This window comes from Gavia stellata, chromosome 6 (genome assembly GCF_030936135.1).
Source record: "Gavia stellata isolate bGavSte3 chromosome 6, bGavSte3.hap2, whole genome shotgun sequence".
Classification (NCBI taxonomy): Eukaryota; Metazoa; Chordata; class Aves; order Gaviiformes; family Gaviidae; genus Gavia; species Gavia stellata.
The window spans coordinates 23,303,400-23,320,167 of NC_082599.1; the positions used below are offsets into that span (position 1 = coordinate 23,303,400).

At 39.0% G+C, this 16,768-nt stretch overlaps 1 protein-coding gene across 1 annotated transcript in view; it reads left to right on the forward strand.

The window, feature by feature from the left end:
• RSU1 (Ras suppressor protein 1) overlaps positions 1-16,768 on the forward strand; it is a 120,154-nt gene that overhangs the window by 43,427 nt on the left and 59,959 nt on the right. Inside the window, exon 8 of the mRNA XM_059818884.1 lies at positions 8,634-8,766. Within this exon, the coding sequence (XP_059674867.1) occupies positions 8,634-8,766 (133 nt within the window). The remainder of the gene's footprint in view (positions 1-8,633; positions 8,767-16,768) is intronic.

Consider the following 16,768-nt stretch of genomic DNA (forward strand, 5'->3'; position numbering starts at 1 on the left):
CTAATGTTGACTGTACTCTGATTATAAGTACCATCAGCATAATAATGATGTTTCTGTCTGCAAATATTTCATCTGTTCTGTCAGAGCTGTGGTGGGTAAGAGTACTCTAATTAGAGCCAATCTGAGCAAATGTTATATTTGTTGTTAAATTTGGTTAATTTTAAGTGCTTCATAGTACTTAAAAGCAGTTTTACTCTTAGTGCTTAGCAACCTGTGTTTGAATGGAAGTTTCAAAGGCGCAGGGCAAAAGCAATACAGTGGATCCTTTTTGAACTCCTATTTTTAAATTAACTAGATTTTGGTCTGGTAGGGACCCTTCAAAGAGAGAATGCTCTGTTGAATTCCTGTGTAATTGAGAATCCCAGGGGAGTTTCTGAGGTTGGAAAAAATGTGCAATATATTTCAAAATAAATTGGGATGCTGATCCTCTAAGCCTGTAATACGCCATTAAAATGTCTTTGATGTTAAACTACTTTGACATCACGTTAATACCCTTTGTTCCAAAATCTGTCTGCTGCGTAGTGGGTTTCTTCACTGGGAACACTTAGCAGTGACTGTTGGTTTGCCCCTTGAGATCCTGGTCAGCGCTGGACATTTGTTACACAGAGCAGTGAAGGAAATGGTATTTCTAGCACAATGTGTCACCCTTCAAAGAAATAAATTGGTGAAACTTAGCAATACTTGTAGGTCTTCTAGTAAATCGTGTCTCTCATATTAGGAATGTGGGAGAAATGAATTTGAGTCGTAAGTGATTTGAAAGAATTTTAGAAAGAATATAGGAAACATTTTGAAGTAATTTCTTGGATTTTTGTCAAAATGCTGTTTCTTCTGCCATTCCCCTTAGCTACCCACACAACGCCATCAGCCAGGCTGGTTGCCTTGGTACCTGAAGGCCGTGTGCGGTGGAATTTGGCTGCTGAAACAGCGTGATTTGTCATGTGGAAGTACAAGCCATTAGCAGCAGAGTATTGTTTGGCTGGGAGTGCCTTGTGTGCTGCATTGAATAAGATCCTGTTTTGTGGCTTTCTTCTGTGAATGTTAATATTATTTACTCTTTCTACTAGTTGTCCTCCTAAGGTCAGGTTTCTTGTGTGGAGTGATGGTAGAAATTGCCAGGGCTCTCCCCTTGTTCCCAGTGAGTTAACCACTCCTCCTGTCACCTGAATATGGAAATGTGAGTTTGCCTAGCCAGGTTAGGTCTATATTTTGCCTGTACTTAATACCTGTAATGTGGTTTAAGGGAGAAGTTCAGCATTTCATCCGTTCTGTTGTCTTTCCCAGGCTTCCTCTTCAGTCCTGACACATTCTGGAGTGGAAGTCTCCTCGTGCCAGACTCCCCATTACACTTTGGTATAATGATTCTGGCTGACATTTGCTATGATGCTGGAATTTCATATAAATATCTCAGAATTAAATTCACTTTGTTTTAAACTCTCTTCTCTGAAAGATTGAGGTGGGACAGTGCTGGAGAGTAAAATCCTCTTCCCATAGAATTGTAATAGTGGTAGCTGAGGCGATACCAGTTTGCCCTCTATCACTTCACCTTTATGTCAAAGGTAAAGAATTCAAGATTTAGTTTGTCTGCTTTTACTTTATTTCAGCTGTGGTCCTTTTGCTAAGAGTTGAAGCGAATTAGTAGTAGCTATTCTGGGATCACACAGAATAATCAGAGTCTGTATTTAACTTATCAAAGCGAAGAGTGAGAGGAGCCTTAGCTGCCAGTCCTCACTAACTCCATGAGAAGAAAGCACAAATCATCTTTCTCCCTTGTAGATGGGCAGAAGAAGCAGCAGTGTTTGAGAACTAAAGCAGCTCAGTTCAGTACTGAAATAAAGAATGCATTTTAGCAGTGATGAACCATTTGAACAAGACACCACTAGCAGAGTCTCCTTCTCCGGATATTTTTCAGACCAGATGTTTTTCTGTTTGAAATGTCTTCATTAAACTCTTCAATTACTGAACTGACAGAGAGATCTACTGTTAGATGTATTCAAGTGAACATTCAAGTTTGGGGTCTAATCTCTGAACTCATTATTGGAAATTCTCATTTGCATCTAAGAAGTTGTTCGAATAATGTGTGATGTTACAATATCCGCACTCCTGTTTTCTGTCCCTGAAAGTAATTGTAAAACTGAGGACGGGCTTAGGCTTCAGCATTTGGCTTTCGGATTGCTTGTTCAGTCTTCTCTTTCCCTGGGGCTTCCTGTCCAATGCTCACAGGTGAGGCTGCAGACATTCCTGTCTGTGTGGTCAGGTGTCATGACTGAATGTGACTTCTTGTTATTTGAGACTCGAACCTTTTCCCCTGTTAGGTAAAACCGCCACAGATGCTGTTTTGGGGTTCTCTGGAGTGCTGGTGACTCTAAAGGATACTGTTAGACCTTCTCCAGTACAAGAATGTACGGGTGAGAGGGCAAAAGTGTTGCTGGGATCAATCTTTTGGAGGTGCTTCAGTCTGGGTTTAGACTTGCTAGTTGTTTTCTCTTTGTGCATAGAAACTCATCAATAAGCAAATGTATATTTTCGACATATGCTATGGAGCTGTAGATTTGTTTATCGTACTGAATATTTCTGTGAATATTTCTGCTAGTTCCAAAAAGATTGAGTCACTTACGTACAAGAAGTCTTTGCCCTCTGTTGTCTTACTGCTCCTTTATAACTACTGTTTAAATCTACTCTCTTCTGTTACTAAGCCTTCAAAAGTGATAGAGGTCTTCAAAGCAGAGATGATTTTACTTGTTTATAGGAATGATATGATTACCGATGCACAACTTGTGTGTGCTTAAGTTTGGTGTAAAAATAATTTGCTTTTGATAACTTTGACATAGAAATCAGTGTATATTTTCGGTTTTTTTACATAGATTTTAAGACACCATTCACAATTAATTGCTTTGGTATCATTTTTATTATAATAGTCATGATATTTCTTCCACCCCTGTGTGTGCTTAAACCAATCTCACTGTCTATGGAGACAAAGCACATGCCACAAAAATAATAAAAATTATAAACTCTGTAGTGTAAAGCAAATCTAAAACAAGCCAGGACAGACATAGTTTTACATATAACCTAAGTTTAAAATTTAGTGTAGTGGATTGATCCCTTACTTAACCTTTAATAAAACAGGGTTCAAGGGTATTTATACCTAAATAAAGACATAAAACTAATTTCATTCTTCCTGTCCTATGTACAACAGTGAGAGAGTAAGACCTTTGTGTTGTAAAGGGAAAGAACATTTAAATTGCAGTCTTAAGAGGAATTGCTAAAAGGGATGTGTTACAGCTTGAGGTCAGTGCAGTTGAGTGTAGGCTGGAAGGTGAGTCAGAGTACCAACAGGATGCAGACGTGAAACTCAACAGTATACAGGCTAAAAATTACTTCCACTGTTTTTAATGAAGCTCCACTAGGGATGAATTTAAAGCATTACAAAGAAGTGTTGATCTGGTATTTTACAGCTAGGATCATGTTTCTTATGCTGAATGCCAATGTTCACTTCTCAAATGTCAGAGTTGTTTAATTACTTTATTTCACCTTTTAATTTTTGAAAGTATTTAAAGTGTTGCCAGAGGGCATTTGAGTGGAAAGGACAAGTCAGCTTCGTGTTCATTCTGTTTTCTTTTGTTTGTATTGAAGTAATGCACATGTACACTAGTCATACCTTAGTTTACCTTAAGAATATGTACATAGGGTAAAGATTGTACACTCCGTAGATCATATGTCACAAGAGAATGAGGGGCTTATAGTTGCATATAAGAAGTGCTTGCAGGCTAGATCTAATAGACAGGAGGAGCCTGGGACGTCTGGAGACACCCTTGGTCAAAGTGATAGGTAGCATTATCACTGGCTCCGACACTTTACTTTCTGCAAACATGACTGCAGGAGGCAGCATTTTATTTGCTTTTATGGGCTCTTTTCTGACCTTTGCAGGCAGTTGAGCAAAACATGAATGTTCACACAAAGCACTTTTTATTTCAACAGCAGTGAAGGAAAATAACAAGAAACATCAACTATCATGTTTTAGATCAAATGCAGGATAGATTTATTGAGGGAGGTGCAAGGAAACTGCAGCTGCCTTTTCCCTTTAACATCACTCAGGATGGGGTGTGCCCACTGTCATACAAAATGTCCTTTCTGTCCACCCAGGGCTGTGGGAGCTCTGAATTTAAGCAGTGATAAATGGGATTTTTGGTCAATGGATGGCATAAGCTAGAATACATGATAACTAAAAAAATGCATACTTTGATTTTTTGTCCTTGAATTTTCAAGGGTTTGTTTTGGTGTAGATCTAATTACTGTAGCTTCCAGGTGGCAGCTAACAAGAGATTTGGGCAGCAGACAGTTTTAGGGTCTGCACAGCTTACTAGTTGGGCATAGGAACCATTTGGTTTTAAGCTGGGTTAAACACAGAAGTTCAGTCACACTGATCCAGTCAAACTTAATGGTTCAGGATCATCTGTAGGTACAATGAGTGCTGAGACAAAAAAAAAAAAGCCAAGTTCGGGTATTTCTAAGACCACACAGCTGTCTTCTTTTAGAAGGCTTATGGTCATTCTGTGCAGGTCATCCACAGCAGTCAGCTGTTAGACCTTTAGCTCTGCTCTTCTCTTTTCCAGACTCTGTTCTCTTTTCAGTGTCTGCTCACTGGTAGCAGCATACATCCACTTCACATTCTTCCTACTTAAAAATCTATGTCTGTTCAAGATAGAAAGCTTAAGTATCCTTCAGGCTTAGAAATTAAAAGGTTCTTTAAGCATGTTAGACCGGGGTTTTGGGATATATAGGTTTGATTATTTATTTATAAGAATAACTTTAGAAGCACTCAAAAATAATTTGAAAAACATTTCTGTGATCTAGGAAAGGGGCTGTGCTAGCTAGTCTTAAGGATAGCCTTCTCTCATACCAGAGGCATGTGCCTAATGCATTTCAGTGGAGTTGGTCTCTTTTAGTATGGCAAAATAGCAAGAACCTTAAGTCCATTATGAAGAAATACAATTTTAGTCTACTAGTTATGCCAAATTTTAGACATGATAAATATTTTTTAATAGGCTGATGTACATAGAAAGAACAAACCAGCAATGACCAATGCAATCTCCCACCCTAATATATTTTGTGATTGAATCTTCAGTACTGGATTTTTACTAGAGGCAATTTTGTATTTTGCTTACTAAAAATGTCCAAGGGATTTAATGTGATCCATGTAGCAGAACAGTATATAAATTTCCTAGAGGCCTGAGGATAGTGTTCTGCTGATGCTGCCGTTAGACAGTATGCATAAAGGCGCATCTGCCATGGCTCTTTCCTCGGCCCATGGCTCTAGTGCTGCAGGGATGGAATAACAGCATTTCTTAGTACAGTGCTGCCATAAAAAATCTTGTAGGCAAGGAGACTGTTGGTGGGGGGACAGGGACACATCTGTAAGGTTTCCAGTTGCACAGCACTCCTGCAGTGAGCCTGGTACCAGAGCCATTGCTTCAGGCAGGTTTGATTATCTCTTCCACGCTGCTGGGTTCATCTTGGTGCACTGGGGCAGAAGGGTTCATGCAGGGCTCCCGTGTGTTTGGTTACCCCAGCACATACTGTTCCTGAGATGTTACTGAGAATTTGGCCTCGTGCTTGGGGCTCCTTGATGTCCTGCAGCCAGAGCAGAATTAGGTGAGCCCTCAATTCACACATGGTTTAGTTGTAAGCGCAGAACAGATGCCAGGATATGGCCCCAAGCAGTAAGTGGTTATGCAGGAGTGACATGTTTTCATCCTGTCTCAGGTTTAATTATACGGCTGCTTTGTTCTCAAGTGGCTTGCCTTATGGCAGGAATGTTAGACTTGGTTTCCTCTCTAGTGCTGATAAGGTGGGGCAGGTTCTCCGTGACTTCTTATCCTGCTTAATTTTCTGCCCGTTCATGTCCTTCATTTCCTGATGGAAATTTCAGTATTGAACAAGGAGGAGTTTAAGGCGTCGGGTGCTCCATCCTTCCTGCTTTCTGTGAGACAGCCCTTCTTTACTCCGCTGCGGAAGAGCACCCACCCGCTCACTGCCTGGTGCTTGCCGTGAAGACAGTCGGGTTTTTCCTTTTTGCACTACAGCACTTCATTAAATTCTTAAATTAAAAGTCCGGGCTATCAGGTGGCAGCTGACCCCTCGCTCCAGCTGTAGGCAGCTGGTGGGACGGGCTGCCAGGCCAGCTGCTGCCAGGAGGGCTCACAGAGGGGCCTCCTGGGCAGGGAGGAGGTGGATTTCAGTGCAGATTATGGACTTTCGGGTGCCCCAGTTTTCTCTGTCATAAGATTAATTTTACCCTTAGGGCTTCTGCCTGTGCCTTCCCTCGGAAGGTAAAAAGTAATATCTGTACCTGACCCCAGTGTGTTCTGGAAAAAAACAGAAGGCGAAGGAAAATGAGACCTACAGTCTCATTTGGCATGGAGACCTACAGTTCATTTTGCTTGAGTCGTCTTTTTGCTGTAAGATTTCTTTGGCTTTAGTAGAATAGTATTTATTACAGTTAATTACGTTTAAATGGGCCATATGGTATTTGGAATGGAAGTAGGCACGCTACACTGCGGGGATGGAAAAATATGGCAACATCCCCTGGGCGCTAAATTTCTGACACAGCCTGGGATGAGAAGATTCAGCTGAGACCCTGGCTATTGAGATTTTGGGAATGTGTGACTTATTCCTGCAAGCAACATCGAATTTGACCCATGATGGGGCCAAGCTTGCCTCCCCAGATTTAACTATTTTTATTAGTTGTACACAGATTGATCATTTTACCTCGATGCAGTACTTACAGAGCTGTAATTACAAGTGAGTGCTTACAGCCCTGGTAGTTTTGGAGAGCACTGCATGTGTGTTTTTGCAGATAATAAAATGGAAAATCCAATTTGCAATTGCAAAGCAAGCCCCTGAGTGATACACGATCTTCATAGCAGCACCGGTCAGAGGGTTACAGCTAATCACAGTGCTGGCTTGCTTCCCCGGTGGCCTGTGCCTGAAAAACTGAATAGCGAGCAGTGTGAGTCTGTGCCTTGAGCCAGCCGGCATAGATTTAGACACACCAGTTTCTAGCTTATTAGGTCCTCTTTGTCACAGTACTTAATCCTGCTTCCTGATCCTTGTTAGAATAGGGCCGCCGAGTCCCTTAATAAAGGAGATGGGTGCGAGGCTCCTAACGAGGCGCACTGAAGCGTGAGGCAGTGAGGGCAATTGCCGCCTGACTGACAGAGGGGTGAAATGCTCCCTGCCTGTTGTTATTTCGAAAGAACAGGCCTCAGACAGCTGACAGATGAGCTTGCTAAGGTAGTGGTAACTTGTTGATAGGCCAATATGAGATGCATGACATCTTTGCACACAGTATAATGGTCTGTCTTTACTCTAATTGTGTTAACCCTTTTTACAGAGAGAAATGTGTCAAGGATTAGCTGTAATGTAGAACACGCACCGAAATGGCCAGCAAGCGCACAACTTGCAGCAGCTCCCGTAGCATGCATTGTGTGTTCATGCTACTTACATGAGTGCCTTTAATTTTGAAAAACTAGCACATCAGGTTGATTTCAGATTTCTCTGACAGCTTGGCTCAGTCAATCTTCAAAACCTTGTAATTTTTTTGCTTTGTTTCCCATCATTAAAGATTATTTTATTATTTTTATTTGTTATTTTAGATTTATGGGGGGAGGGTAGGCCTCTCTTCATTGTGAAGTTCACAAAAATAAATTTAAAATGGTAGCACAGATTTCTTCCTTTAAATTAAAGGACACAAGAAAATATTTCAATGGCTAGACCATCCTGCAATTCAGCCTGTTGTATCCATAGTCACGAGGAGTTTTGATACGGCATGTACTGTTTTGGTTTTGGGTGGTAAACATTTACAAAACAAACAAACAAACCCAAGCCAACCCCCTGAAAGGTCTCTTAAGTCTTCCTGTCAACAGAATAGGTGAAACTGGCTTGTTGCAAGAATGATGCTTTTGTTTGTTTTTCTCAGTATAGAGAACTATAACCACAGATCAGTGGTAAGGTCTTGGTACAAACAACACATTGGGCACTGGGAAGGCAAAAAGCCTGTTGGGCATTGCTTGTTGTCATTATGCTTGGAACAGTGATTGAGAAATGCTTTGCAATGCTAAGCTTCAGCATTTCATTCCTGCAGGCCATGGTGGAGAGGAATACTTTGCTGAATTGTCCCATAGGCCTGAAGATTATGTTTAATAGTCGAGTTATACGAGACTTTTGATGCTGCAACAGAGCTAGGAGGTTCGGAGTTAGGAATCGGGAAGCCCCAAGTTCTAATGCAGTTGTTCTGCCCGTGAATTTATGCGCCTGCAGAAGGACACCCCAGCACCTGTGCACTACTAAGCCCTGCTTAAAACTAATTTGATGAATAAATATTATATGCAGTGGGCTGAGTTCAGTCCTGTTGTGCAATATGTAGTAGCACTATGAAATCAATAGAGTGGAACTGCATCCATCGTGGTGGAAACTATGTCCTCCTTTTCCTCTCTGCTAAGACTGAAATATTTGCTTTTATTATGGTTGTACTCTCTGAAACAAATGAAAAGTTTTATATTCACAGCAAGGTATTTGTTTCAACTATTGTATGTTTCACATTTTTTTCATATGCTGTTTTGTTTAATCCCTTTCAGGTAATTTGGATTTGACTGGTCAAAAGCAAGTCTTCAAAGCAGAGAACAATCCTTGGGTTACCCCTATTGCTGACCAGTTCCAGCTGGGAGTATCTCATGTTTTTGAATACATTCGTTCAGAAACATATAAATAGTAAGTATTTCTGTAGCTGTGTTGGGTTTTTTTTCCTGTAGTGTGTTTAGCAAAGTGTTATCAGCTACACCCTTCTTTCATAAGCCATGCAGTAGCTTGGTATTCAGGGCAAATATGCAAACTTGTACACTTATATTAAGGAATTTTGCTGAGAAGAAGGTAAATAAATGTGATTTAGACATGTTAGGAAAGCACAGACTGTTTGATATTGTCCTGCATTTGTTGTTCATTTCTAAGAGCTATTAAATAACATGAGATGTGAAGGAGCAAGCATTACAAGTCTTCGAGAAGTACTGATTTTAAGTATGTACAGTAAGGTTTTATAGATTGAAATAGATATTTATTAATATTTTTGGATGCAGGTTGTTATATTTTGAAAGAGATGTCCAGAATTCAAACCTGTTTTGATCTGGACTGGTTTATGAAAGTCTACAAGCCTGGTAATTCAAATACAGATACTAGTACTTTCTTCAACAGTGTAACTGGAAAAAAATAAACCTCATGCTGGGACTTCTCCATTTTAATTCAAAATGCTGTGTACAAATGCTAAACATTTGTTTAGGAAATAACGTCTTTAGTCATTCACTGAATTGAAATATTTCTTTTCAGAAAAAGTTTCCGTGTTACCAGTCCACAGCAAAACTTTAGATGAGAAGTTATTTTTACGTGGCTTTTTTACAACAGCTTTGATGCGGTCTTCCTAGAAGCAATAGTAGTACAACACACAGTACAACCTCTAGGTTGGGAAGTTATTCTTGGCATTTCCCCTTTATTTAAAAAAAATTATTTTAGTAATTTAGAAGCCTTTCTGACAATTTTTTAATATGGTAGCTGCCTGAACTCAATTACCAAAGGAGAGTATTCAGAAGTGAAGGTTTTGGGATTCCAATTAAGTAACTGAGATGTAAATTTCTATATGAAAATAAATGATCCAGCAATGGCTTTCGTAGGCTGTTTTTCATTTACAGAATTTAAGTGAAAAGGATCACGGACGGGAGAGTATTTACGAAAATTGTGTGTCTCAGATGTGTCCTGATATTTATGCTGCAGTATGTATTCTCAAGATAGATTTGTTCATAGATTTAAGTAGGCTGCATCACCCTTCTTCCAGTAGTACTCTGCACTACAGATATGGTGTCACGAAACAGCTGCCTATCTCCTTAGACCATCCCTTCCCCACAGTCCATTGTATAGCTGCATCTAGATTTCTTGATAATGCTTTGTAATTTTTTTTTTTATTGCAAATTTTGTGTTTCTGTTTGCTGAGCAACATAGATTAGGGACCCTCATGCAGTTCTCACAGGGACAGCTCTGGGCATCATGAGGACAGCAAAGTTTCAAGAACTGAAGTGCAGTTTTGAGAATTTGACCCATACTTGGTTTGGGGAGGTGGGGGCTGTTGTTATATATCTATAATTAAAAAAAAAAATTATAACTTTGGATATATTAAGCTACTCTGACAACTTTCCTTGTGCAATCAAAATTGACATAAAAGGTTCTGTAATTGCCTCAACTTCTGCTCTTTGTTTTAAATTAGCCATATTATGTTTGCTGTCTTGTTCTTTGCGGTGTAACCGTGTCTTATTGGCTAATGGGCTGATTTTGTCCACAGTAAATATTTGAAGCCTGTATAGTTAACAGTGTAAGCAAAATCAGACTCTACCCATTAATAAGGGGGAAAAAATAAAATCAAAGAATCTTTCCATGGTTCATTTATGGCTTCTATTTTGATCTTAGAAGCTTATTCAGTTAAAATGTCATTATTTTCAAATATTAGTGATGAAAACCAAATGCTTGCAGATGTTAATAATTAGATGTCATTTTTTATACTCAGCATTAACCATTTTATATTTAAACCATAAATTAAAAATATCTGTATAATTTTGTTAGAATTCCAGTAGCAATTTCTTTTGATTCTTGATTGTACTTGTTTCACATGCTCTAAAGAGAGTTTGTGGATTTTCCATTCCATTTTATTGTGCACAAAAGCAAATAAGCTGTGAACACAGAAGTAATGAAAACTCCTTTTTGTGATGAAATTTTGATCCTTTCCCACTAACAACTATACACCACCTTCAACTTCCTTTTACTTTCAGAGCCTATGTCCAGTTACTGTGTGTTTTTTCTCATTGAGCAAATCATAAGGTTGAGATGTGAATGTAGTAATTTTCTCTGTAGATACCTAACTAAGCAAAGCTGAGCTCTTAGGGTTTTTTTGGATCATTCAGCCAAAAGAAAAATTTAAAAATTAACTTGCAACATTTGATAGACCCAGCCAGCTTAACTTTTACTCTGAGTCAAAGCAGTAGAGTTAAATGGATGATTGGATAGAATAGTGTTTAGATAACCTCACTTGCAACACTGAGAAGAGAGAACAGGTCACATACCTTAGCAGCTGACAATCAGATCAGTAAGTTTACTTCCAGGTACCTTCATAAACCAGGAACTACACATCTATATGGTAGATGGATTTGGAGCTTCAGAGATGGTAATTGTCTCCCTGTGCCCATTGCTTTTGCTGGCTGATTGGAAATATTGATTTTACTTTGTTTACAACTCTAACATTGTCTATACTAGCTAAGACAGAGAGGGTATGCTCATACAATCACAAGTGCCAAGTTTCAGGGGCTTAGCAAGTTATGTTTCACTAAGTGGGTTTATGCTAATACAGTTTATTTTGTGTTTGCAATGACTAGAACTTCATATTTACTCAGTTGCTGTTATCTCAGCCAGAAAGTGGTAACTCTCAGTAAGTCTTGGCACTCACTTGCAGTCACGTTACTAAACCTTGAGGTTTCTACTGATGGCTGGCACAAGCCATAACTGTATGCTGCAGTCAATATTGGAGATTTCCATTCAGATTCTGTGAGGTTGCACTTGTGAAGCAACTACCAAATATAGTGCAAACCTCTTCTTTTCTTTGTGAAACGTACTGGCTGTTTCAAGCATATTTAGTGAAAAATTACGCCCCATTTTTTGCCTTGTCTTAAGATATTCATGCTCTAGTGATTAATCGGTAAGTAGGGATGACACCCATGAGGGATGATCATGTCTGAAGATAAAATGTCATTTGTCTCACATACTTCTGCATTTTCACACTCCTGTTTTACATGGTACTTACACACTGAGTATAAAACTGGAATTGCACTTTACTTCAGAAGTGTGTTAACCAGTAGGACCCTCAGATCAGCTCTTGTTACTTTGTACCTTCTTTCATTTCCTTTAATTTCCTTACCTTTCATGAGAAATGATGCCAGGTGATTTTTTTTCAGCTCTCATTTTTCAAGGAAGACTATGCTGACAAAAAGATGGGCCATATATTGTGGCAGAAAATGTGTGTGGAGGAGCTCTTAATGCTTAACAGGAAATTCAGCAGCTCTTGGCACTTTGCTAGCTTTTATTGGCTAAAATACGCCCACTGCACATATCATCCTGTGACAGCATCATTTGGAAATAGGTCAGTTTGCCAAGTATATAATGATTCGTAATCTCTGACTGCTGTGCTAACTTTCTGAAAGTTAAGTTAGTAAGCTGAATTTTGGCTTTGATTCTATATATACTCAGGAGCTGCCATTAAACTCCCCGTGTGGTGTTAGGATAGTTGAAAAACAGTTGAAGAACTTGCTCAAACAGTAAAGGGTAATGGCAACCTCATCTCCTCAAAGGGCTTAACTAAATGTTTTATTTTTTATTCATGCCTTTAGTCAACTTTCAAAGTGACCTTTATGTTGTAAGCATATTCTCAGAGGTTCTTCTCTGTCTAGGGTACTGACAAAGAGATGATGGATTGTATGATTTAGTGGTTACAATGTACTTAGACAAGTGCAGACAGACATGAATTTTTGAAAGAAAACAGTGAATTATGAAGAGCTATGAAGAACTGAAATCCTGTGATGCTCATCAGGATCACTGTAAGATAGTTAGTGATTTGATTAAAATGAGGTAAAGCTGAGACATGCAATTGGTACCAGTGGGTGATTTGGTTGCTGGCATTTACAGCAAAGTTAATCCAGAAAGCTGCTCTTTGGGTACGTTTCTGGCATTAATCATGTGCTTTTGATCAATCTTCATGTGAAACTTGCTCTTTGCCTGTTTGTTCTTGGAACAGAAAGGGTAGTGATTTTGCTTTTATCACAACAGAGTCTGTTGCAGTCATCATCACCTGATAGCGTAATCTCAGCTAAAACAGGATAATTTGCTAGACCTGAGTGCTTAGAATAGCATTGAGGCTTTTAACATTTTTAAGCTGCCGTTGAACCCAGCAATCACCTTTTAACACTTCATTTAATGATTGTTGTCTCCCTGTTTGACCTCCTTACTTCAGTGAGGTGGAATTATGATAGAACAGTTACCGTTTGTTAAGTTTCTAGAAAGCAGGTTTTCCCCACGAGGCAGTCAATTTGGAGTCAAGAGTCTCGACAAGATGTTTTGTGAAAGGAAGTAAGTTGTACTTTTCACATTTCTATCAGGAAAGGTGGTAGAAGAGTGAGCCATTTTAAAGACTGACACATTAACTCTTAGCAGATGAAATGGTTTGACAAATGCTGTGCTGAGCATTGGAACGCAGGTTGGCAGCACTGGAACATAGGTTTCCCAGGGCAGGCTTCTCTGTGCTAAGCATTGTAATTGAAAACCTCATTTTATTGACAGTGACAGTCTGGAAAAATCCACTCTTGATTCAGTCCTCTATTTAGAGATAATCGCCCCCACTTTCTTCTTGAGAATTAATTTTGTACTGGACCCCCACTATTATGCAGCGGCTACTTCCAGGGCAGCAGACACAGGTCATGAAGTAAGGCATTCTTCTTCTGGGTTGTATTAGTGGAAGAGTATTTCAGCATTCATTTTTAACAACTAGAGGAGACTGGCAAGATACTCAGACTAATGCAGTAGAATACAAATAGTATCTTGAAATAAATCCTGTTCTTATTCCACAGTCCTTAAGCCTATAAAATTTCAGCTGCGTGATTGGTGCTGTCCAAGATGTAAAGATGATGATCAGTAAAACCACCTATCATAGAGTGGAAGAGATGTCAAACAAGTAAAAAAAAACATGTGTTGGTGGTTAGGAAGCATGCTGGGGAAGTGGGAATTGCGAGCAGTTGAGATAGAGGCATCAGCGGGTTGAACTGATAGGAGGTGAGATTGTCCTGGAATGGTGTTACTTGTGCAGCACAGTCTTGGACCTGCAAGGATTTAATTTTTTTATGTTAGCACAAAAAGCAGGAGTATTTAAGTGATGTTTGCTGATGACACAAAGCTAGCAGCACAGAAGAGAATCAGCATGCCACACAGGAAAAATTAGCAAATGAAGAGGAAGGCTTGAGTGTATCAGTTACAGGTTTTCTTTGAGCCACCAGTGTGATATACTGGAGTGAGGGGAAGAGAAAGAGAAGCACAATCTCCAGAGCTGGGTCAAGAGTGGAAATTTTCAAGTACAGAAAAGGAACTATTATGCAGTTCTGGTCATCGTGTTCATGAAAAATTAATTTAGGCAGGAACAGGCAAAGTGAGGAAGGATAATAGGATGATAAAAGGAATGAAGAGCCAAGAGGAGATTTAAAAGGTATTTGGTTTATTGGGAGGGAGAGGGGGAGGAAGAGACTTCATTTAAGGCATTAAAAAAAAGGTGGACATAAGAACAAATAGAAATAAGCTGGTCAGGTGTATATTTGAAGGAAGGCCTCTAATTATTAAGGGAGTAAGGTAATAACCTTCTGATAAAAATAGCCTTCTGACAGAAGAAATGAAGGCCAAAATCTTGTTTGTTTCAAAGTAAGCACTGATCAATTTGAGGAGGAGTATATGATGTGATTGCTTGTGGCAGGGGATGGCACGTCTGTGATGCAAGGCAAACCTTTATGCTCCTACATTCATGTCTCCTGATTTTCCCTATATATTTAGGTAACTGCACAGTGCAATTGACATTAAGCTAAGGGAGACAAAGCTCTGTTGTCTGTTAATATAAATAAGGCAAAAAATTATTTTGCATATTCATGTATTTAATAACTTGTTTAAATAAACATGCATGGCATTTTTTTTGCAGTAGTTTAAAATGACTGAATTTTTTTAATAACCTAATAATTACTTGTTATTATATAAATTATATATTCATTAGGAAAAATTCATTTGGGGTTACAAAAATCTTCATAATATTCCTTTCTCCACTTAGATTGAAGAGATACATAGGGAGAGTGCTTCTCTGTCTGTCTCTAAGTAAAATTAAATAACTTCTTGTATTATCCAGTCATTATCTAATCTTGTAACAATACCAAAAAGAAACAAACTGGGCACAGTATGATCTCAGGAGTAATTTCTAGTGGTGAGTATTCTGGATTCTCTGGGGGAAATAAAGTCCATAGAGAGGAACACAGATCAATTGCTTTAAACATCTAATGTAGGTTTGATTCAAAGGAGTACGGTTAGATGCTTCAGCTGTTTGTATGACACATGGAGGTCAATGAAGATTTAAAGAACTTGGATAATGTGAGTCTACCCTGCCTTCCCAAGAAAAATAGGCCATAATAAATGCTGTTTTCCTTCTTTATTTTTCTTTTCTTTTTGTTACTAGTATTCTTTCATAGTTTGTGGAATAGAATGCTTCGTGCATTAGTTTTCTCTTAGGCTCAGCTCTACAAATACTTAAATTTCTAGAACAGGTAGTCTCAATGTTCCTAGGGGGGTTGCTCTTGTGTGTGTGCTCCTAGGATTAACCTTTAGTAAGTACATTTTTCCCTTCTCATTTGCACAGTGTGGTTGTCCTGGGCCCTGTACAAGAAATAAGATGGTGTTATGTGTCCACCAGTCCACTGCTGGAGCTCACTTCTCTATTTCAGTGACTTTTTAGCCTGGCATCTTTACCATTTGGCCCCTGACGTGGATGCACCATCTGTACCTGTGGTAGCTGTGACATCGTGTATTTTAGGGTGGTTTCAAAGACTGGGTAAAGATAGTGGAAAAGAGATGACCTCAGTGATCTACCTTAAGTGAGATTCTCTGAGGTGCTGCATCTCCTGTGAAGATGAACTCACGGCAAATTAAGCCTCCCTCAAAAGATGGCAGGAAGCAAGATCCCTCATAGTTAAACTATGTCACCATCACTGGAGGTGTTCAAGGAACGTGTGGACGTGGCATTGTGGGACATGGTTTAGTGGGCATGGTGGTGTTGGGTTGATGGTTGGACTTGATGATCTTAAAGGTCTTCTCCAACCTTAATGATTCTGTGAAATAAGTGTTAACAATCCTGGTTCACACATTTCGATCACGTACCAGTAAGAAATTTTAATGAACCAATAAAAATCTTTTATCAACCTGATGTGGGGAAATATAAAAATGTCATTTACGTTTAGTTCTGTTGTATCAAAGGCAGGGTACTGTATATTTTATATGGAAATACTGATTCATATTCCAAACAAATGTTGTATTTATTGGCTGTATTTTAAAAATTGATAAATATATTAGTACATTATTTTCAACAGAGAAAATAGATGACTCAGAGTCCTGACATCTTTAGACAACATTTACATGCAAATCTGTAACTCTTCCCTAAAGAAGGGCAAACTGGAACCCATGTTGAAAGATAAACAAGAAAAACAGTATCTCTGTATATTTGTGTTTATATATAACTAAGATGGATATGTAATAAAAACAAAACTATCACTGATGTATCTGACAGATATAGATACTGCACATATAAATACTGGTCTAACTACTGATATTACCATTCCCTTTGATGTGAACTTTCATGTAAAGCTTAGAATATTATGCAGTAATCCATTTACCATGTCAAGGATGATAACCCAGGGCTTAAGTTACTGGGGCAGATGTCTAGGGCTGTGTTAGAAGCAGAGTTGGAATGAAGAAGTGAGGAAAGTGCAGAAGCTGAGGACTTGATGAAACCAAAGGTGGGGAAGCAGTGACAGCAGGATACAGGATTTGAGTAGGGGAACAAGACAAAGTTGCACCTAACTATAGGGCAAGGCAAGATCAGTAGCTGAGTTAA